Source organism: Raphanus sativus, chromosome 4 (assembly GCF_000801105.2).
Source record: "Raphanus sativus cultivar WK10039 chromosome 4, ASM80110v3, whole genome shotgun sequence".
Classification (NCBI taxonomy): Eukaryota; Viridiplantae; Streptophyta; class Magnoliopsida; order Brassicales; family Brassicaceae; genus Raphanus; species Raphanus sativus.
The window spans coordinates 17,524,060-17,548,056 of record NC_079514.1 but is presented as its reverse complement, the minus strand read 5'-3'; the positions used below and the strand labels follow the sequence as shown (position 1 = coordinate 17,548,056).

Below are 23,997 nucleotides of genomic sequence, written 5' to 3'. Positions count from 1 at the left end.
GAATCTACGTATTTGTTCAAATACATATTTGAAAAAGATTTTTATCATGTTTTTAGTATAGATCTAATCTGGTACCCCAAACCATATTTCTATAAACTTCTAAACCATATATCCTAAACCCTATTTCATATATTTCTAAACTATAACCTGATTTTATATACATGTAATTCATATGAAAAAATCAAATGATTTGCTTAGTTTTATGTATTACTATAAAATACACGAGAATTTTAATAAAAATTTTAAAAGTATTATCAGAGTTTTCTGGGTTTTTACAGAGCAATCAATGTCGGTTCACGGGTTCGGACTTTTAAATTTTAGCCGATTTTTATTTAATAGGTTTCAATTAAATCTAAATTTTGTGGAACATATCAGTTAGTAGGAACATAATCCAGCCATATTATATACGTCCATGGCTTACTGGTTTAACCGTGGATCTAGATTGGATATAAAAACACTGCTTATATCTTAATTTGTCTGTAAACCACATATGTATCCCTAATAAAAATATTTAAATAATTTATAAATATAAAATGTTTTCTTCGCACCATTTAAATGTAGATACACTATCATTCCCCAACATTCGGTTCCGATTCATGTATTTGGTTTTTAGTGTTTTGGTTTTAGAAATTTAGGAACCGTTCATATATTTAGAAAGTTTGGTTTGGTTTCATTTAGGTTATTTTAGATTTTGGTTCGATTCAATAGCAATGCTGGGAACCGACTAACACTAACATCCCAAAAAATTGGGTTCAATTCTGTTCTGATTCGTCTGTTTTTTTTGGCTAATTTCAAAGTTATAGATAAAAATATTAGATAATTTGGAGTTTTCAGTTTAAATATCAGGTAATTCGTTTTGTTAGAAAAAATATTGGATAACTTTAAATATTTTGAGTAAAAAATATTCAGGTAATTCAGCTTTTTGAGTAATATGGTTTATAAATAGTTATTTTAGGATATTTGGTTATTTAGAAATTAAATATAATTGGTATATATTTTATATTCTGAAATTTAGGTAACCATTTGGTTTTCGGTTCGGTTTTAGTTTTTGGCTCCAGAAATATAAGATATACTCGATTATTTTTGAAATTCATTTCAAATTTGGTTTCATGTTTCCAGTTTGATATGGTTCAGTTCACGATTTCCACATAAATGTGCATATACCTATCCACTATTTTATATAAAAATTCATATTTAATAAAAATAGTTTATTTAGTTTCAAAAATAAATCTGCGCTTTCAAGCGAGGATCAAAATCTAGTTGAACTTACAATGATAGGAGTCGATAATTTTTTATTAATCAATTTTTTAAAATGTAAAATAATATTTAAATAATAAAGTTTCTTTTTTATAGTTGATATAACACTGTTATTTGTAACAAAATTTCAAAGATATGCAAGAGGTTTTTCCTTCTTCTATGGTGTCAGAAATGTAAGTCAAACCATTTCACCATCCCATCTCCCTTTATCAAAGAAATCAAAGAACAATGCCTGAAATTCGAAACAGAGCAAAAGAAACTACAAACACACACACACACAAATTCTTTATTAAAAAAAAAGAATGAAAAGAAAGCTATCACTCGCCTACAACGAGTTTAGCTCTAGCATCTCCTTTATTGATCTGAAACTGATCAGCTAAACCAAAGTGAGCCATCAACAACCAAACAAAGTTAAGAAGCTCTCCACCTCTGCTAAGTTGGGCCACCTGCTCCGTAGCTTTACAGTGACTTGCTGCGTAAGATAGTAACTCAACCCACACCTTGCTCAACACTCTCCATTTCCCATCTCCATGACTACTACTCCCGTCCAGTCTCTTAAGCTCTTTTGCCAACATACTCGCATCAAAAAGAACCGATTTGCTTCGGTCCCCCTTCACATGCATCGGCTCGATATCGTTACTAACCGATAAAATCATCTTGCTCCCTCGTTTCATATCTCTCAGGTTCTTGCAGTGTCTTCCTTTGAAGAACCTCTTAGCTTCATCTAAAGTGTCTCTAAATCTTATAGTCCCGATTCCCGCAACTTCCGACATCAACTTAGGTTGCATTATCAACAGATACATCATGTAATCCGATATAATCTTGCTGAACTCACGGTCATCGCAACTCTCTCCACTCATATTCTCCACCTCCTCTTTTTCTTCTTCTTGAAAACATAGCTCAGTAGCAATATGCCAAAGGAGAAGACTTTGATCATAATCAACATTCGTTATATAGCGCATCAGTCTCTCAACCTCCTCCAACTTGCTATCCTGTAAAGCCCATTCTCCTCTTGCCGAAGACACTTTCTTTGCACATTCGGGTGTTTCCGCGAACTCGGACTTGTGTTTCAGCTCACTGAATATAAACTCCCATTGGTTCCTCGTCAGTGGCTCGCTCGATACGAATCTGATCTCGTCTAGATGAGATTTAATACTGAAGATTCGATCAACGTAACCCCAAAACTTTCTGAACACCCAAGGGATCGCCGAGAAGAACATGAGGTACAACGGATAAATCGTGTAATAAATAATCTGATTCTTCTTTGACCATCTCCTGATGAAGATTCTAACTGAACTTTCACGATCCTTGATCCATCCAGACAAGACCTGGAATCTTCTGATTACGTAATCGAACAAGGACACCACAAACTCCCACACAAACTCACTCCTCTGGTGGATTCTTGAGACTTTAGCTTTCAGACAATACCCAATGAAGTTGAAACCGTAGATCATACCTGACCATCTCCGCAACAAAAACGGCGTCGTAAGCACCTCGTGCGTATGGTTTCCTTTGCATGCATGCATCGTCGTCCACCGTGGTTTCCTAAATGCAAGCAAACGGTTGAGAAAAGAGTCGATATAACTCCTCTTGTTTTTCACTTGATCATCCTTAAGCTTGCTCGATACCGCGAGTAAGCGGTTGAGAAAATAGTCGATATAATTCTTCTTGTCTTTCACTTGATCATCCTTAAGCTTGCTGGATACCGCGAACATCCAATCAGAGAGTAAGAACATGACAAGCGAGGAGAGTTCAAGAGCGATGCCGACGATGAACAAAGTGTAAGTAATCACAACGTCCGCTCCATGGAATTCCACTGATTTTTTAGGTCTAAAATGGAAGACAAGGAAGGAAGCAAGAAGCGATCCAAACGCGATAACGCGAAACACAGTACCCTTATTCGTGTGAAGAATCGCGGTTTTGGTATACATGGACTCGTATAGAAACCCTAGCTCGGATTCAATAATCCTAAGAGCTTCCTCGGGAGCCAACTCTTTGAAGAAGTCTCTGCTTTCGTCTCGCTCACGGAAACTGAAGATTAGGTCAACTACGAGTCCTTTAAAAATGTTGAAGAATCTAAAACCGTACTGAACGATTTCGAGATGGGTTAAGGGATCTGGTCCCGGTTTAAGTGTCGGGGGTCTATCGTGCTTGTCTGGTTCGTCAATAAGGACGATTTCCGTTGGGAGGTTGGAGTCTTTTCTTGAGTCGTATTCTTCCATGAGCTTAGCGTAGTTAGGACCAGTGTCTGCTGGTTTACGCATTTGGTCTTTGAACTTGTCTAAACTCGCAGTGTATAGTGCACGTGTCCTCTCGGTGTATTTTATCACTGCGGTGATGAATAGTAACGCTATTGGTGGCCATAAAGGGTTATCCATTGATTGCACCACCGCATAAACACCTAAGAATCATAAAACGTAATTAACAGAAATCAATTAAAAATTTGTTGGTAAATAATTAAAAATTGAAAATTCGCATGCACCAAAATTTCTTAAATTAAGAAATTTTTGGTGTGAGTAATTCAAACACCAATGGAACATGAATTTAGTTTTGTACTAGAGGACTAATAATAATAATAATAATAATAATAATAATAATAATAATAATAATAATAATAATAATAATAATAATAATAATGCAGTAAATTATTTAATGCAACTCATTTGTAAACCGCAAAGTTGCAGTATTTAAAAATGGATTTTAGTGGTAATTAAAGACAAGCATAAACTAAAATCAAATTTAAATTTTAAAATTTGTTTTGTACTCGAAGTACTACTAATTCTAAAGACTAATATACATTTGAAATTAAAGACATCAGAATTAATATTAAAAATTAGATGATTTACTGTTCTATAAAAACATTTAAAAGAAAAAAGTAAGTGCCGTTAGAGAATGAAAAAAGAAAAAAGAATATCTCATGTGGAAAACTAATCACAAAAATCTCTCATCAATTGTAGTAATATTTAGTTGACAAATCTTCAGAAAATGAGAGATTCATACCAGAATCATTTATTTGAAGGACTTTAACATAAGTCATTCAGCTTTTCTAAGTAAATGATTATGGTATGAATCTCTCACTTTTTTGACAGACTTGCCAACTATTAATATGGATAGTCTTTTAGCATTTTAATTATACTTTCTAACTAAATTTTAGTTTATGCTAAGTGTATTTATCAAGTTTGATTACCGTTAGGTCACTAGTTTTATAAAAATAATTTACATGAAATTCTATATATTTAACAAATCCATCGTTTTATATACTTTTCCCCATATTATATCCATAAAAGTATATATATGGAACATGTTGATTTGTATCATACAACTTTTTTGCTTCACTCAAAATAGTATATAACATTTACACTGATAGAGAAACATATATATTATAATTTATTTTATATTTATTCTTATAATAATTAATATAAATTAAAATAATTATTATTTTATAAATTATTATTTTATTATATTTTATATAATTTAATTTAATAAATTCATATTCGTTATCTGGTAATTTTTATCTATAATTAAAAGCTTGTAACTTTAGTTTAAATATTTAATTTTAATTATTTTTTCTAACATTCTATCCAATATGAATTAGTATATTTATTTGATAAATAAATATATATGTTTTGTATAATTTAGGTTATTTGCATTTGATCTGATTGATGATTCTGCAGAATAGTATCAGTAAAAAGGTGAAATCTCACAACACTTGCACTATTACAGGAATACATAACTAATGTAACTGTGTAAGTAACTGTTTACGCCTATTTTGCATTTCTGACTTGTTACGTTGTCCACTTGGTAACTACTGCTATATATCTTCAATATGCAATAGACATATACTATTTATATTTAGATATTCAAATCGTATCCAACCATACTTACCAGCAAGTGCTTGAGATACGAGGCCAAATAAATGACGTGCCCATAAGGCATTATCCTCTAGGGCCAGCGCAGTTATCGTGTCCGGACCACCAAGATGCAATAACAAGAACGGTGCCCACAGAGCAAGTAGCTTCTTGTTCTTCGGAGGATCACCGGGTTTTGGTTCCTTTCCTTGGTTCTTCGTGATCTGAGCCACCGCATAATTAGCTGTCCAATCCGCTAAAAGATACGCTGTCCATAGAATCATAGCGAGCAGCTTCTTCGATGTACGTTTTCGCAGCGGTGCAAGGAAGATAAGAGACGTTTGGAACACTAGAGACAGTATTACAAGTCCTCTGATGTTCCATTTGTCTAAGATCTCTTTGATTGCTGGTGGTATCACTCGCATACTGTTCTTACTCTCGTTTTTTTGGGTGCAAACTCTCTTTTTGTTGTTGTTGTTGTCTGAAAATACTTAAGCTCGTTAAGTATCAAATTTAAGTTCCATGTTTCTCACTCAGAGTACATAATATATACTAGAGGATTAGAATAATTATTAGTAAATATTTAAATATTTGACTGGAGATTTTAAAATGAAGCTATTCAATACCACGTGAATTATTTTCTCCCTTGCATTCCTTTCTTATATTCCACGCTAAAATCATTGTTTTTTTGTGTCAAAATAAAATATTCTTTCCTTGTTAATAAAATCAAGAAATTTACACTTTAGTCTTGCACACACGTTACTTATAATGGTGCAAGAATTTTCTCTGTTTAACAACTTTAACTTTTATTTTTAGCAAAAAAAAAACAACTTTAACTTTTACGAATTAGCGAAATGAATTTTTTTTTTCTTTTTGACTAATTTTTTTTCTCTCTCTCTGCAAATTGGCTTTAGAAGTGAAAAATGTTCTTCAAACATAATCAGAATTAATCTAATAAGAATAAAATAAAACTGTAATAGTATTTGATAGAAATTAATCACTAAAATAATTAATAATAACAAGACTAATAATAGTACCGACTTTTTGGCCACTTGTGAGTAATTTTATGTATACCAATGATTTTGATAACACTATATATTTTAAAAAACTAATAATAACTAAAATAGTTCTGAAGTTCAACTTAAATTTAACTTGAAGCATCAATACTATTAATTTTGCAGCATGACCTATTGATATATGTTGGGTCTATTTAAAAAAAATAAGGAAGCAATGTAAGTGGTTATACACGACATATTTATAGGTAATTTTCTTTTGTAACTGCACCATTTATTATTTCTTTATATAACCATGATTTTGTTTATTACTTCCACTTGATTCCCTCATTTCCGGATCCAATTATGTCAAAATCGACGGTTTCATTCAACAATAGTCAGTTCTTTTCTTTTTCTGACATCAATCTTTTCTTTTGATTATATTACACTGTTCTAAAGTAGAATTATTATTATTAAAGCAAATTATCATTTTAACCTGTTACCGACCATATTAAAACAGGATCTATATGAACAGCATTAACACAGTCCTAATAATAATACTAATATCAACATAGGTAATGAATTTTAAGGTATATATCAATATTATTAAAACAGAAACATGTCATGTTCATAATAGTTGGATCTAATTTAAAAAAAACTATATGTAATTGCTTATATCTGTATATTAATATAACTGCTAAAAGAGTTTGAGTAATATTATAACGTAAATGGTTAAGAATGATAACTACTAAACCTAAATTCGTGGAAAGCTATAATACATCCAGCCTTATTTAAATCATGTATAAATTTATCATTATAAATATTTTTTACAATAATTAAATTAAATAATGATTTTTAAATATATATAACCCGCTGATAACCATAAATTAAGCGGAACGGGTGCTGGTACAAAATTATTTATTTGCGGGTTGTAAGGTCACATTTTATAACCAAATTTTTTTGAAAACCCGCGGGGTGGCGGATCAGCGGAGCGAGTTCGACCCGTAATCCACCTTTAATCGTGCATATACCGATCAATTTTTAAATTATTATTATTTAATAAAATATATTTTAATTAATTTATACAAAAATATGATTACCAAAAAAAAAATATAATCAGAAAAAAAACAATATCAAAAATTAAATTTAAAACAAAAATTATACCCGCTCTTTAAGAGCGGGTCAAAAGCTAGTATAAATTAATTTTAAACTAGATTCGACCCGCACAACCGTGCGGGTTTTATTTTCAGTTTTATATGCATATATATTTATAGATCATTAGTAGTATACATTTTAATTTTAATCATATACTAGATTTTAACCCGCGCAACCGCACGGATGTTTGATTGCATTTATACTTTTTCGTTTCATTTTAGTTGTCGTTTTAAGCTTTTACACGCAGATTAAGAAAATATTTAGTTTTACAAATTTTTAAAAATAAAAAACACTTTTACATATACACCTAAACACAATCTATAGAAAAATAGAATAATATATAAAGTTAATAAATTCTACATTAAAATTATAAAGCGATACTTATTTTATAACGAAAATATTTTATCAACAACAAAATGTATATTGAAACGGAGATAGTATATATATATATATATATATATATATATTACATCATTATTTGTATAGATTTTTAATTTAGTCATATCTTTAAATGTTTATATAAAGATTACAAATACAATAATGATATAGTTTATATGTTATAATTAATCAGTTGTGTTAATTGTGACTTCTTACTATACATTTATCTAATTAAATTTGTATTTGATTATTAAATTAATCAATATATGCATGAAACAACATATTTAAAATTTATATATATTTAATTTATATTTATTCATTTTTAGAATTTTTTATGTTTATTCATTTTAAATAATACATTTGTATATATAAAATTTTAAAATATGTTAATTTATATACATGTATTATATAGTTTAGTATGTTAACCCGTTTTTTGATAACATATTATATTCTTTTAATATAAATATTAAAATTATGAAAATAAATTATATTAATTTATTAATTTAATATAACTTTATCATATTTATTTCAGTATACGAATTATTTAATATGAAATTTTATGATTAGAAAATAAATAAAATATATTTGTATTTTTGTTTTATAAATAACTGAATATACATTATGCATAATAATATTTTATTATTAATTAAGAATTTATATACATTTTTAAAAACTGAGATCTTGTAATATATTTTACAACAAATTTGTTAGAAGTTTTAATATATATTTTTATTTCAAATGAAAAGATATTAAAAGATATTATGATTAAAGTAATTATATAGATGTTATATTATTTATATTAAGAAAACATCTTTATAAATATCTAATAGTAGGTCCAAATTTTAAAAAATCATACATGAAGTGAAATCATGACTTCTGTTTTAATATATAAAGATTTAAATATTTATAAAACTATTTCAAATGCAATAGTATATGGTTTGCATGTTGTAAATAATCAACTGTTTAAACTATTATACGTATTTTTTGCTTCTTATTATATATTTATTTATTATATTTACATTTAGTTATTAATATGTGCATGAAAAACATATTTGACAATTATATTTTATTTAATTTATGTTAATTTTTTACCGTCTTCCAAAACTGGATTTCTTTTTAGCAGTATTTTCTATGTTTATTCATTTTTACACAATATATTATTATATTTACAAAAGTGAAAGATATATTAATTTTTATACATAATTATATTTTAAGATAAGTACTGTATTTTATAAAAATTAAAAATTAAAAATTTATCAATTTAATATAATTTTATCATATTAAGTTTAATATGATAAAAATTAACATGATTGATTGTGATTATAAAACAGATAAAAATAAAAAATAATATTTTATTTTTCATTTTATAAAAGACAACTGAATATATTAATGTATAATAATATTTCAAAACTAATTTCGGAATTAGTTAAAAACTTATATATAATTTTGAAAATTAAGATCTTTTTAATAGATTTTTTGAAATTTAAAATATATATATTTAAATTTTAAATGAAAAGATATCAAAAGATATTATAATTAAAGTGTTAGAATATGTGTATGTTAACTAATTCTGATTTTTAGGAGTAATAGATTTGAAATGATATATATTATTGAATCATATGTTTAGTAATTAATGAATAATAAGTCATTTTTAGTTAAGAGTCCATTTTTAAAAAAATCACACATGAATCAAGGTTGTGACTTCTGTTTTAATATAATAGATTATAATTTTTTATATTTTAAACAAAAAGTTAAAACATTTTAAGACATCATTAGTTCTTTTGTGTGGATTTATAATAGATAGTATTAATACCGAAGGAAGCAATTTTTCAGGAGGATCATCTTCTGAAAAACGTTCCGCTCCACTAGTGACATACAATATCAGATCAAGTGAGAGATGGTGTTTATCTAGAATAGAGAATGAATGGTTGTGTCAGACGTAAATGTAAGCTTTGCCAATTTTCAATTTTTATTTTACAAATCCTAGTTATTAATAAATTGTTGTAGAGTGTCATATTCTTGAGACTCGTTACTCCATTTACCTAATTTAGCAGAACGGCGTGTAACCACATTCAATGTATATACATTTAACTAGGAGTTTTTCTACGCCATACGCAGATATAAAATTTTTAAAAATATTTTTATATAAACAAATTTTTAATTTTCAGTAATTAAATTTAAAATTTATTAGTTAAAAAGTAAAATCATAATGTAATTTTTCTAATTTGGTTTATTCAAGTTTATTTTAACATTTTAATTTTATTTTATTTAAATTGTAATAATAATAACTAAAAATTAATAGAGTTATTTTATTCATATTATATTTTATTCAGTTAACTTTTATTTTAAATTAGTTCTAATAAATATATACATTAATATAAATAACATATATAAGTTGATAAATATATAATTATAACTAAATTTATTTTGATAATAAAAATATGATTCATAAAATTGATGAAAAATATAAATTCGTAATTATTATTTATATATATAATTATATTATTTTAATAGATATAGAAAATTTATTAGTATTACCATATTTATAAAATCTCACCAAAATGCATACTTGTAGAAAAATAATAATTTTGATATAAAATTTATTAGTTATTACTATATTACAAAACTTTGCCAAAAATATGAACCCATATATAGAAAATAGTCATTAACATATTTAAAAAAATTTACCAAAAACATAAATCTTAATATAGAAAATTTTATATGTCACAATTAGATCGATGCCATGTTATATTTCTTTTAAGTCATGTCATCATTTTTTGTTGAGAGTAATTATAGTGATGACACATGTACAAATCACTTCTCAAATATAATATAGGGGATTAGGCGAAGAAAATAAATAATAACTAATATAAGAATATTCAAATGTTGCGTAGCAAAAGAAAAAACACAATAAGTAATGATATATTACATCTTCTTACCATACCAATATAAATGTGATTACATATTTGAATATATTTGAGTTAAATAATGTTAATCTAACAGATCAATAATCACTACTACAATAGAAGTTTTATAAATTAGAAAATACAACAGACTAATAAATTTTATTGGTCTTAAGTGATTCAAAATATGACACAAATGATAAATAATAAAATAATATTTTAAGAAAATTATCTTTTAGTATATAATAGCTTCATCAAGGTTCTAAAATACTGCAGACACTGTATATGCGGCGGTGTGGTAGGTGGTATGAGCTGCCGCGATTTCAACATAATCGGTCAAAAACTCAGAAAACATTAAAAAATATTTGCTCAGTATACAGACTTAAATCAAGTGTGATATGTGTTTTTTCAATATCTGATTAATTATGTTATTATAATGATTGAATATTATATAGATGATTCTATTGCCGATAATTCTACTAGCTTATGAGAATTTATGTATGACTTTACTACGCTGAGTAGTCCTATGAAATATATATTCGATGGTACGCCGTGCAATAAGCTGAAAATTTTTTGTAAATATTTTTTTATAATCTGCATAATTAACATTTTTTGGGGGGGGGGGAGGTTCAAATCCTAAACTTCTGGATGTATAAGCATTAGTAAACCGTTAGTCAAACCACAAGATGAAGAAAGACTTCCACATTGTGATATGTTAGATTTATGATATTCAAGTGTAAAAGATAAAAAAATGTAAAAAACGTGATGTACACGAGTTCTAAAAATGGCTGACGGTAAGGATTGTGGTTACAGATTTTGAGTTAGAGAAGATGAAAGAGCGAAATGTTCGATATATCCTTCATTTAAGTTTAAAAAGAGAAAAAAATAACAAATAATCTTCAAGTAGGTTGAGCCAACTACCTCTTAATGTTGCAAAACACTCCAAACCACCACACCACAAATTACGTATTGACTTATCATAACATTATAGTTGTAAAACTAGCAGCAGATTAAATTCCTGTTTATTCGCTGATTAATTGATTTGGCGCTATGTCAGGATGAACCTGTAAGCATTGCGTCTAGCGAAATTCCAAATATGAAATCCCACTAGAATTATAAAAGTTACAAATTAATAATGTAAATATATATATATATACTGTTTATCAAAGTATAAACAAACCAATGTATTGTTAGTTTTATATTTTTACAATATAATTTATTTGTATTTTTGTTTGTTTAATATTTTGCAATATAGTTTGTTTTTATTTTTTCTTACCATTTCAAAATATTTAATAAAACTATATCTAAAATTATGATACATATCTCATATACACAAAATATTAATATGAAAGTCTAATCTAACCCGGAAAACAGATAGGCCTCAGAAACCCCACACAAAAAAATGGCAAGTTCATTATCAGTGGTAATAAATAAAGGACAAGACTTGGGTTCACCCCTTATGGTGAATCTTTAAATTCACCACCTCTCTAATAACCAATCAAGGGTGTCAACTAGATTAATGATAAAATAATTTAAAAAATAAATAATGTCATATTTAATAATGCTAATGTCACTATTTAATTCTTAAACTCAAATTTTATACCCGAAATCCAAATTCTAAACCCTAAAATTTTAATTATAAACTTAAACTCTATACCCTAAACTCAAATCTTAAACCCTAAACCCAAACCATAAATCATAAACCAAAAAATCTAAACTCTAAACCTAAAACTATACCCTAAACTCAAACCCTAGACCCTAAACCCAAATCCTAGACTCTAAATCCTAAACTTCCGGATGTATAAGCATTAGTAAACCGTTAGTCAAACCACTAGATGAAGAAAGACTTCCACATTGTGATATGTTAGATTTATGATATTCAAGTGTAAAAGATCAAAAAATGTAAAAAACGTGATGTACACGAGTTCTAAAAATGGCTGACGGTAAGGATTGTGGTTACAGATTTTGAGTTAGAGAAGATGAAAGAGCGAAATGTTCGATATATCCTTCATTTAAGTTTAAAAAGAGAAAAAAATAACAAATAATCTTCAAGTAGGTTGAGCCAACTACCTCTTGATGTTGCAAAACACTCCAAACCACCACACCACAAATTACATATTGACTTATCATAACATTATAGTTGTAAAACTAGCCGCAGATTAAATTCCTGTTTATTCGCTGATTAATTGATTTGGCGCTATGTCAGGATGAACCTGTAAGTATTGCGTCTAGCGAAATTCCAAATATGAAATCCCACTAGAATTATAAAAGTTACAAATTAATAATGTAAATATATATATATACTGTTTATCCAAGTATAAACAAACCAATGTATTGTTAGTTTTATATTTTTACAATATAATTTATTTGTATTTTTGTTTGTTTAATATTTTGCAATATAGTTTGTTTTTATTTTTTCTTACCATTTCAAAATATTTAATAAAACTATATCTAAAATTATGATACATATCTCATATACACAAAATATTAATATGAAAGTCTAATCTAACCCGGAAAACAGATAGGCCTCAGAAACCCCACGCAAAAAATGGCAAGTTCATTATCAGTGGTAATAAATAAAGGACAAGACTTGGGTTCACCCCTTATGGTGAATCTTTAAATTCACCACCTTCCTAATAACCAATCAAGGGTGTCAACTAGATTAATGATAAAATAATTTAAAAAATAAATAATGTCATATTTAATAATGCTAATGTCACTATTTAATTCTTAAACTCAAATTTTATACCCGAAATCCAAATTCTAAACCCTAAAATTTTAATTATAAATTTAAACTCTATACCCTAAACTCAAATCTTAAACCCTAAACCCAAACCATAAATCATAAACCAAAAAAAATCTAAACTCTAAACCTAAAACTATACCCTAAACTCAAACCCTAGACCCTAAACCCAAATCCTAGACTCTAAGTCCAAACCATAAATTCTAAACCCAAACCGTAGATCCTAAACCCAAACCCTAGACCGTAACCCAAACCATGAACTCTAAATCCAAATTTTAATTCTTAACCTTAAATTTCAAAAGAACAACATCAATATTAATCCAAATATTTAGGGTATAGGGTTTGGGGTTTTGTATTTACGTTTTGAGTTTAGAGTCTATGATTTGGGTTTAGGGTATATGTTTGGGTTTAAAGTTCAGGTTTTTGGGTTTATGATTTATAGTTTGGGTTTAGGATTTAAGATTTGAGTTTAGGGTATAGAGTTTGGATTTATAATTTAGAATTTAGGATTTAGAATTTGGATTTAGGGTATAAAATTTGAGTTTATGGATTACATAATGACATTGGCATTATTAAAATTGACACTAATTTTTTTAAATTATTTTGGTGTTTGAAAAATTTATTTAATATTTTTAATCATTAATCTAGTTGACACTTTGATTGGTTATTAGGAAAGTGGTGAATTTAAAGATTCACCATTGGGGGTGAACCTAAGTCTTGTCCATAAATAAACTAACAGAAGAGATGATTTTCATATTCCATAAACATCTACAATACAAGTGCAGATTATTCAAGGAAGAGAAATATTTGGGTTCACCCCTAGAATAAATCTTTAGGTTCACCCAACCAATAAGATTTCGTTATTTCATATTCAATATCTTTTAAAAAAGGAAACAAAATATTGTCAAGTTTTATTATGTTTTTAAAATAAAAAATAAAAATCATAAACCTTAAATCTATGGTAAACCCTTAGATAAATCCTAAATCTTTGGATTTTTTTAAAAATATTTTTAACACAATCAGCAAAACACTAAACCCTAAACCCTAAATAATAAACCCTAAACTCTTGGGTAAATCATAAACCCTTGGATAAATCCTAAACCGTGGGATTTAGAATTTATCCAACCATTTTGGATTTACCAAGGTCCAAGGGTTTAAGATTTACCCAAGGGTTTAGGGTTTAAGATTTAGGGTTTAGGGTTTAGTGTTTGGCTGACGGTAATAAAATATATTTTTCTAAAACGTATTTTTGTTTGCAATTAATATTAATTTTTATTTTTTAGTTGACAAATATTAATATAATTTGACAATATTTTGTTTCCTTTTTTAAAAGATACTAAATATAAAATAACGAAATTCTATTGGTTGAGTGAACCTAAAGGTTCATTCTAGGGAGTGAACCCAAGAATTTCTCTTCAAGGAAGTAAGAATTCAAAACACACACGGAGAAACTAATTTATTGATGATGTTTGTGTAGTTTCTTTTTGGAGTAATCACTTGGCCACGATCAGTTTGGCTCTAGCATCATCCCTGTTGATTTGGAACTGGTCTCCGAGTCCAAAATGAGCCATTAACAACCAGACAAAGTTAATTAGCTCACCACCTTTGCTGAGCTGAGAGGCATGTTCTTGAGAGTCACAGTGAGTAGCTGCAAAGCAAAGCAACTCAACCCACACTTTGCTCACTACCTCCCACATGCTCTCTCTCCCATTCTTTAACTTCATCAGCTCCTTTGCAAGCACGCTTCCATCAAACAGCACAGATTTGCTTCTGTCTCCTTTCACATGCATAGGCTCAACATATGTTTTGACAGAGAGAATAGCTCGGCTAGCTTCTTTCACCAGGTTTTCTTTCTTATGCCTTGTTTTATCTATATGCCTCCTCTCGAAAAACTCTTTTGCCTCTTCGCATGTGTCCAGGAAACGTATCTTTGCGATTCCGGAAACAGCTGACATGAGTGTTGGCTGCATGTAAAGGAGGTACATCATGTAGTCGGAAAGGATTTTGCTGAACTCTCGGTTAGTGTATTCTTCCTTCTTTGTGACTTCTTCTTCTTCAGGGCTTTGGTATAAGAGTTCTGTAGCGATATGCCACATGAGGATGCTCTGATCATAGTCCTTTTCAGTCACATATCTCAGAAGCTTCGCATGGTCTGGTCCTCCTTCTGTCTTTTTGCTTGATGTTTCAACTAAAGTCCAGTCTCCTCTAGCTGAAGATATACTCTTGGCACTCTCCGGATCTTCAGCGAAACGGTGTTTGTGTTGCACCTGCTTGAATATGAACTCCCACAGCTCTCTCGTGAGTCGGTCACTGGTTGCGAATCTTATCTCTTCAACCAACTCTGTGAGACCGAAAAATTCTAGGACTTTGTTGATTAACCATCCAAGCTGGTGCGTAACTGGACGGATCCATTTACACTCGCTCAAGTTACAAAACTGGCGAGTTACCGAACATGGGATGAAACTGTGTATCAAACCCTTGGTAGGATGGAGTCTCTTGGGACGTATCTTCAAGCAGTAACCAATCAAGTTGTAAGCATGAACATACTCTGACCATCTTCGAAACATAAAGTTCCTGTCGAGGACTTCATGTCCATCCATGAAACATTTTGATCTTTTCCACCTCAACGTCCTGAAACCGAGGATCCAGTTGAGAACTCCGTCTGTCCAAGCCCAAGGGTCTTTCTTGTCCTGGTCCTCCTTTAGTTCCCTCAGCGTAGCGATGGTCCAGTCAGAGACGCAGAACATGAGAAGAGCGATGGTATCAAGAGCTATTCCACAAACGAGCAGCGCGTACGTAAGAGCAACATCGAATCCTTCGTACTGAGATTCGTTTTTAAGACTAAAGAGAAAGAGCGAGGAGACAAGGCACGCTAGAGCTATGATCCGGAACACGGCTCCTGTCCAGTTATGAAGAATCTCTGCTTTTGTGAAGAGGCTTTCGTAGATGAGGCTGAGCTCGACTTCGATGATGCTTAGAGCTTCTTCTGGTTTGAGAGAGTCGAAGAACTTCCTGCTCTCGTCTCGTTGCTTGTTAGTGAAGATGAGATCAACGATGAGACCTTTGAAGATGTTAAAGTACTTGAAAGCATACTGAACCACTTGAAGGTCGGTGAGACCATCGTCGGGTCTAACGGGAGTATTGCCTTCACGCCCTTTCTCTGGATCCTCCTCGACAATGACCTCCGTTGGCATGTTCATATCCCTTTTATTTGCGTATTCCTCCATGAGCTTCGCGTAGTTAGCACCAGGATCAGGATCCTCCAGCATGGAGTCCTTGAACTTGTCAAGACTCGCTGAGAACAAGGCTGACGTTCTCTCGACGTACTTGATCACTCCGCCGAAGAGCATGATAACCGTCGGAGTCAGAAGCCTGTTCGGTGTGGACAACAAGATCACGTAGACAGTAGCGACCGCTTGGCAGACGAGGCTGAACAAGTGTCTGTTCCAAAGCTCGTTATCCTCCAGGGCAAGTGCTGTAATGGTGTCTGGACCTCCAAGGTGCAAGAGAAGGAAAGGTGACCAAAAAGCTAACAGCTCACGGGTCTTGTCGTGCTCGTCAGCAGCTTCTTCTTGGCTGTCTGAGATTTGTCCCACCGCGTAATCGGCCGCCCAATCAGCAAGAAGATAAGCTGACCATATTAGCACGAGGAAGAGCTTCTTTGCTGTGCGTTTTCGGCTCGGTGCGAAGAAGATGAGGATTGTTTGGAGGAAGAGACTGAGCATTATGACTCCACGAATGTTCCATTTGTCCCAAAACTTCTTCAAACGTGGTGGAAACATATCACCCATCTTGTCTTTCTTCAGTTGAACCAGAGATTCACGTGAACCCAAACTAGTTTAGGTCACATGGGACAGTGGGCAAGGCTAGTGAACGTTCTTCCACAAAGTTTTATTTATTTATTTTAAGTATGTGGTCTCGGCATAGAAACAAAGACCATCATGTGTCAGTAGTGTTATAGTACAAGTTTGTTATACCTTGCGTATAATCAAATATATTATATTTTTCCTTTCTCTTTTCTTTTCTTTATTCCTCGCTCGTCTTTGTTCTTTTCTTTTGAGCATAAGTAACTACTAAGAAAGGAAAATTAGACTTCCTGATTTCTGAGCATATGTAACTTTAGCTTTAACACTAATAACTAGATTTTTATCCGCGCTTTCAAAGCGCGGGTTTATTTTCCTTTATTTTTTTTAAATTGACAAATATTTAGTAAATGTCATATTTTTATATATTTGTTTTTTTATAAAAGATTTAAGCTTTTTTATTTTTCTTTATCGTGTTTCATTTTAAAAGAGTATAGGCCAGAACACAATATTCGGACCCGAAGAACCAACCCGAAACCGACCCAAAAATCAGGGTCCCGAACCCGATCAAACCCGGGGTAAATATCCGAATGAGTTCTAAATTGCTATATCCGAAGAACCGGTTCCGAATCCGACCCGAACCGAGAACCAAATGAGTACCCGAAGATATCCGAAATATATCTAAAAATATATGTTATAATTATATTTATAATTATTTTAATTTTTTAATTAATTTTATAAGTTAACTATAGTAGTTATTTTCGGTAATTTTGAGTATTTTTGGATAAAATATGATAGTTTGGATAAAAATTTACCCAAAAAACTGTATAAAATGTATATTTTTGGTTACTATTGAATAATTTGGATACAAAAATTTGAACCGAATCAGATACTTTGGTTACTTTAAGTACAAATAACCGAACCCTTTAGATACTTTGGTTATTTGGTTATTTTGCAGGTTCTTATGCATGAGAACCGAACCCACCCGGACCCGGAAAGACCCGACTCGAATCCAACCCGAAATTTTATAATATCCGAATGAGGTTTAATTTCAAAACCCGAATGGGGTTTAATTTTAAAACCCGAAAAACTCGATATCCGGAAAAACCAATCCGTACCAGAATGGGTATCCGAACGTCCAGGTCTAATGAGTATTTATGTTTAGAAAATTAAACTTTATTTTTTAATGAATTAAGTTGGTATAACTCTGATATATTAATTTTATTATGTGGTTAATTTTTTAATAAAAAAATATATACTTTAATAAAGATTTATAATTTTCAATGAAAAAATTCAATTTTTTTTATGAATGCTTAAATTATATTAAAAATAAAAACATAATAATTAAGTTATTAATTTTTGTTCACTACACAAAATATTAAGAATGGTTGAAAATAAATTATTTGAATTAGGGAAAAAAAATAAGAATTGGATCTGATTTCTTAATCAGCCCAAATGGCCCAAGAGAGATGATGTGGACAGTGGGCTGGATCAAAAAAAATAACCCAATAAAAATGGGTTATTAATATTACTTGATTGCCCTTAATGAAATAAGCAATGTGAGTTAAAGAAATGATATGTTTAGTAAAAAATCCAAATGTGCTTGTACTTTAATAGTATAGATTCTAAATTTAAAGCTAGAAGCTTTTACTTGAAACCATCTACACTTTTCTTAACATTCATATAAAAGAAAAGTTAATGTGGGAGTTAAATCCCAATCAGAATTGAATAAAGTCAGGTTTAAAGAAACCGTAGTTTGCTCGAACTTGAGTAACACTATTAACAACGGATGTGATGAATACAAAGAAAAAAAATCCTAAGATAATACAGTTCCAACAGAGTATTCTTGACATCAAGTAAGTAAAAAGCGTATATGAAATAATTAATGGTCGTTTTATAATTCCTCGGCTCGTTCTAAGAGCAGCATTATAGCTGGAACAAATTTTAGGTGTCTTAACATTTTTATTATTATTTTTAGATTAAGAGATATTGTTAAAAGACAATGTTAAATATGCAGATTATTAGTAGAAATTTTTATGTTGTCTCTTAGTATAAAAGAACATTTGCTTATATAAAAGAACAAGCTCCATAAAAAAATTATCAAGTATCAAACACATTCATTCAATGCAATCAAGATATGAAAGAAAATGAAACAGAGTCCCAAACACAAGGTACACACCTCTAAAAGTAATTTGCAGTGAGGACTTTTCTCATTGCCCTCAATCAATATGGATGCATCGGGGCAGAGTAACAGACGTGGCAGATGCATCTCCAATGTGTTCTTTGAACCGTGCATTAAATAGATGGATGGCAGATGCATTCTGCAATGAATGCACAAGGGCATCAAGTGAATGCAAGGTCCTAGTGGTTCATCTTTCTTGTTTCCCATTTTTCTTATATAACAGAACAACAAGAACAAGAACAGGCCACACGGTTTCAACTTAACAAAGCCAATGAACTGAACTTAACAGAGCCAATGAACTGCTCAACTTAACAGAGCCAATGAACTGCCCAATGAACTGCTCAAAAGAGAGAACAAGAACAAAACAACAACAACAACAACGTTTGCTTATATAACAGAACAACAAGAACAAGAACAGGCCACACGGTTTCAACATATCACCAATTGAAAGTAAAAGCCATTTGCACATCTTCTAATCACGAGTAGGGAATGAAGAAATGATTTAAAGTAACAATTTTGAGGTCAATGTGGTGAAGAAAGAAAGAGAAAGGAGAGACCTTGAGGTCGATGTTGGAGCGGTTGATGAGCTGATCCGCGAAATCGGGATCAAGGAGCCCTAGGTCGTTCCAAGACAATCTCTTTGGTGGAAACCATGGTGAGATTGCTACTGGCCTCCTCGTTCGCCGCGTCTCCGAACTTAGGCCAGCTCCATGGCGCGTTTGTTGAGCCTCGCGGAAGCCATCTTACGGACGCGTGACTTGGTGGTGACCTTGACCTTGTTGCCTTCGTCGTTGAACTTGTACTCGATCACCGTCTTCAATCGAGGTCGTCGTCTTCGTCCATCTCTCCCCATCGTAACTTGCTCGTTTTCTGCTGTGCATCGATCGTCATTGTCTTCTTCGTTTTCGAAACGTTAATCTAAAACTGAAGGAGAAAGCTGCCGATCTTTAAGGACGGCGCGCAAGATGCCACGTGGCTCGTAAGGACCACCCAAAAAACTTCTTATTTTTTTTTTCCATCTAATTATATTAATAAAAGGACCATGCCCAATAACCGAATTACAAAGGGGAGCCTAAAAGCTCACACCCAAACAAAAGGGTCGAAAAAATAACAAACAGGCCTTAAAGCCCAACTACAAACCAACTCGAGATCCACTCGGCTCGACACTCCGACACACGAACCCAAACACGTGTCTCCATCCTCCTCACGCGTCACACGCGTCGATCGATCTTCACACCGAGATCCAATCTGAGGAAGCTTGCCGGAGAGGACGCCGCACACACGACTCCACCACCATAACATCCATCTTCGTCGTCTACACTTTCGACGGCGAGCCTTCACAGAACAGACCGGAGACTCGACCGCAATCGTTTAAAAACCCTTTGTAGATCCAAAGAAACCATCACCAAATACCATCAGAGAGCCTCAACGCATCTCCGACTACAGATCGAACACCACAACCAAAATGAAAACATAAAAAAACAAGAGGAAAAAACCCTAATACCCTAGGGCACCAAAACCCGACAAGGTTGGAGCCGAGGAAGCCTCCACCTTTCAGGGACTTGCCGGCGGTGCAGAGCTTTAGACGCCTCTACCCCTGGAACCTTGACCGCGACTGGAGAACTATTGGAGCCTCTCCATCCCGGAGCTCACACAAACTGAACTGAACCACTACCTAAAGCCACAACCCGCCATCCTTATCCTCACCGCGAAACCAGAGAGAGGCGATTAGCCGCCGTCACCGGAGCCAAACCCTAACCCAGATCCGCCAGTATATCGGTCAGGGGCGCCGGGCATAACAAACAGAAAAAGAAACCATACGAACGGAAAAAGAAACCACTGTCGCCGACACGCGCTCGGACACACGGCCGTCGACGGGGTTCTCTCAGATCTCACTTCTCTCTCTTCTCTCTCTTTGTTTATGTCTCTTTTTAAAAAAAAAAACTTCTTAATTAAGCGGTGTCCTTACTGTTTTTCGCTATTTTCATTTAAATTTCAACCCCTTAATACTAGGCATGGGCATTCGGAAGTCCGTTCGGATTTCGGATCGGGTGCAATCGTATAAGTGTTTGACATCGTATAAAAGATGAATTGTATTGACATATTTAATAACCAAAACACATTACCTGTCACTTGAGATACCCAAATATCAGTGATAAGGGAAACCTTTTGTTTGCTTGCGCTAAGTAAGTTCTTCAATGCAGCTTTCTTCTTAACAAACATCTCGACAATGTTTCTGGTCGCAGTCCTTCTTGAGTGAGGCTTGAAGAGGTTAACCTTGCAATTTAAAATAATAAAACCGTAAGAAAATTGATGACTTTAAAACCAAATTACAAAAGCAAAATTATACAATGTTTACCTTATTGCAGAACTGTTTCCAAGCTGTACTTTCAATGAACGACAGTGGCAACTCTCCTATCACCATCAATTCATTACACGCTTCTTTGAAAACCGTCTCATAAACTTTAGATGGTTTCAGATTTCCTTCGTTGTTAAGATGCTGATGATTCTTTGTCTGACTTATTAACGAGGCCTGGTGTTCTTTGCAGATTTTCAAGTGCTGCTTCAGGTTAGTAGTTCCTGAATTGGATGCACATGAAAAGATCTTGTGGCAATGGTGACAAATGCACTTGTCTCGGGTCTCTTTGGTTCTCGTGAAATGGTTCCAGACAGTAGACCTTGGCACAACCAACTTCTTCATCTTCTTCGCCTGATAGCTTGCATTTGCATCAGGACTTGTCTCTTGGTACTCTTGGTCTCCATGTTGCATTTCGACATCAGTCTCTCGGTTATTGAAAGTTGAGGATGCCATCTGTGAGAAACAACAATCAATAATTCATATAAGTTGTATGAAAACCGTGGGATAAACCCAATCAAACTAACATCACAATATATAAAAAAACAAGAGAAGAACTAATATCAGATTGTTTTCAGAACATATATTGTCAAGAAGAACTAACAGTGGTCTGGTTTTCAAGACGTATTAGACACAATAACAAAATAAAAACACTACACTTCACCCCGAATTGAACTAAAAAATCAGCAGACGCATTGAACTAAAAAGCACAAGACTTCACCCGAATTGATCACCAATAATATTATCTACCCAAAATCTAAAATTGAAAAAAAAATATATGAATGATGCATGATGCAACGAGTACTAAGAAGAAAAATAACCACCTCCGATTGATTACTTTCTCACTAAAGAGGTGGATTGGCTTGTCAAGTCTAAGGTTTCGCAGAGACATTATATAGGAGCTGGATTAAGGGTTTCAACTTTCAAATTCAAATCAAGGATGGAATCTTGGAAGATATTTGATTTTCGGGTTATGGAAAAGATATAGTGATTTCGGAAAAGATATAGTGATTAGAGAAGTTGAGATTTGGGGAAGTTTTGGTTGTGATTTCGCAGAGAATCTTGGGGTATCTCTTCTGTGTAAATCGAAAATGAAAACTAAAAGGGGGCTAGGGTTTTGTTTCTATCGGGTTATGGATGTAATCGATCGGTTCTCGGTTTTTTACCTGAACCAAACCGACACCCGTTATAACACAAAAAGAAGGTCCGTTTGGTTTATTAAGAGAAACCGAACCCGAACCAAACTGCTTTTATCGGACCGGGTTCGGTTCGGTTGTTCGGTTCTCGGATTTATTGCCCATGCCTACTTAATACTAAGAAATTAGGCTAAGGCACGCCGATAATGTTGGTCTAACTACTCCGCGTATCTAGGACGTATATGTGGTGTCTTGCTCCGGAGATTTCACTGTTACATAATCTATTGATTGCGAGGTGAACAGGTGTTGGTTATTATCCGCTTGATCTGGACCTCGAGCTGTGAGTTAGCCTTATGTATAGAATAGTTGGGACTGGCTGATGGGCCACATACATGTTGTCAATTCAGTCTGTTTCAATTGTGCCTTTAACAGAATGCATTTATGTACTAAATCTTTCTTCAACAAAATGCATTTACGTGTTTCAAAATTTAATGGGCTGAGACCACTAAAAATGCAATCCTACTCGCTTTTGATAATTTTAAGTCAGGTTCTTCACGATACTACTAAAACAAGAAGCAAATAGTCAAGACAAGATTCAATGATCAAAAATCTGATCAAGCACCGGGACTACAAGAGTCGGGATTTTTTTTCCTTTTTTTTATTACCACTGCAGTATAATTTGTCGCAAATGTCACATGAAAGACAAGAGTTATGCAGTCCAATGTGATTAAGAGAGAAAACCCTAGCCCTCAAGAGAGAGAAAAGGAGATTTTTCATTGTTTCAAGCCGATGATCGGAGGCTTCTTCAGCTCCGACATCGGCTTGTTTAATTCGTTTTGCATCTCTTTCTTGGATCTGTTTTGTTTTTAGTTGCTGGTTTATTGCCAATTTATTTTGAACCTGGCAAGGTTTTTTATTGTTCTTTTGTATGCTTCTTCCAATTGGTTTGGAAAGACAAAACTTTCGATTCAGTTGAACTGTTTAGAAAAGTTAATTGACAGATCTACTGCGGATGGTGGCGACGGGTCTTACCGGCTTCAATCGTTGATGGTTCTTCATTCGATGGTGATGGAGTTCTTGCTGCAAACTATGGTTACTTCGAAAGGCATCATGAAGTTCTATGGAACGGTAATCTCTTTGACTCTGATAATAGAGAAAAATAGAGAGTTGTCTTATCTCGGTGGCTCCTACTAGATTAATAAAAAGAGAATGACAATCGTTTTCAACTCACTCTGAAGCGTGGT

At 32.3% G+C, this 23,997-nt stretch overlaps 3 protein-coding genes across 4 annotated transcripts; all 3 read right to left on the bottom strand.

Moving 5' to 3' along the window:
- Positions 1-1,429: 1,429 nt before the first annotated feature.
- LOC108848896 (uncharacterized) lies at positions 1,430-5,630 on the bottom strand. The gene is made up of 2 exons (XM_018622350.2): positions 5,143-5,630; positions 1,430-3,658 (listed from the first exon to the last, which is right to left on the bottom strand). The coding sequence occupies exons 1-2, from the start codon at positions 5,528-5,530 to the stop codon at positions 1,575-1,577; spliced, it is 2,472 nt and encodes an 823-aa protein (XP_018477852.2). The 5' UTR covers positions 5,531-5,630; the 3' UTR covers positions 1,430-1,574.
- Positions 5,631-14,617: 8,987 nt separating this feature from the next.
- Positions 14,618-17,307, bottom strand: LOC108848569 (uncharacterized). Its single transcript, XM_057006731.1, has one exon. The coding sequence runs from the start codon at positions 17,065-17,067 to the stop codon at positions 14,770-14,772; it is 2,298 nt and encodes a 765-aa protein (XP_056862711.1). The 5' UTR covers positions 17,068-17,307; the 3' UTR covers positions 14,618-14,769.
- Positions 17,308-19,002: 1,695 nt separating this feature from the next.
- Positions 19,003-22,209, bottom strand: LOC130511477 (uncharacterized). Of its 2 annotated transcripts, XM_057008495.1 has the most exons (3): positions 21,621-22,208; positions 21,388-21,538; positions 19,003-19,400 (listed from the first exon to the last, which is right to left on the bottom strand). In XM_057008495.1, exons 1-3 carry the CDS (start codon positions 22,071-22,073, stop codon positions 19,375-19,377), a joined length of 630 nt encoding a protein of 209 aa, XP_056864475.1. In that variant the 5' UTR covers positions 22,074-22,208; the 3' UTR covers positions 19,003-19,374. The 2 variants fall into 2 exon arrangements, with proteins under 2 accessions (XP_056864475.1, XP_056864474.1); XM_057008494.1 differs by having other exon boundaries at positions 19,003-21,538; positions 21,621-22,209.
- Positions 22,210-23,997: the final 1,788 nt, after the last annotated feature.

Coding starts and splice junctions, on each gene's coding strand:
- LOC108848896 (XM_018622350.2), bottom strand. CDS start 5,530: ATGCGAGTGATACCACCAGCAATCAAAGAGATCTTAGACAAATGGAAC. Junction 3,659..5,142: donor CGTATCTCAAGCACTTGCTG/GTAAGTATGGTT, acceptor TATGATTCTTAG/GTGTTTATGCGGTGGTGCAA.
- LOC108848569 (XM_057006731.1), bottom strand. CDS start 17,067: ATGGGTGATATGTTTCCACCACGTTTGAAGAAGTTTTGGGACAAATGG.
- LOC130511477 (XM_057008494.1), bottom strand. CDS start 22,073: ATGGCATCCTCAACTTTCAATAACCGAGAGACTGATGTCGAAATGCAA. Junction 21,539..21,620: donor GGAAACAGTTCTGCAATAAG/GTAAACATTGTA, acceptor TTAAATTGCAAG/GTTAACCTCTTCAAGCCTCA.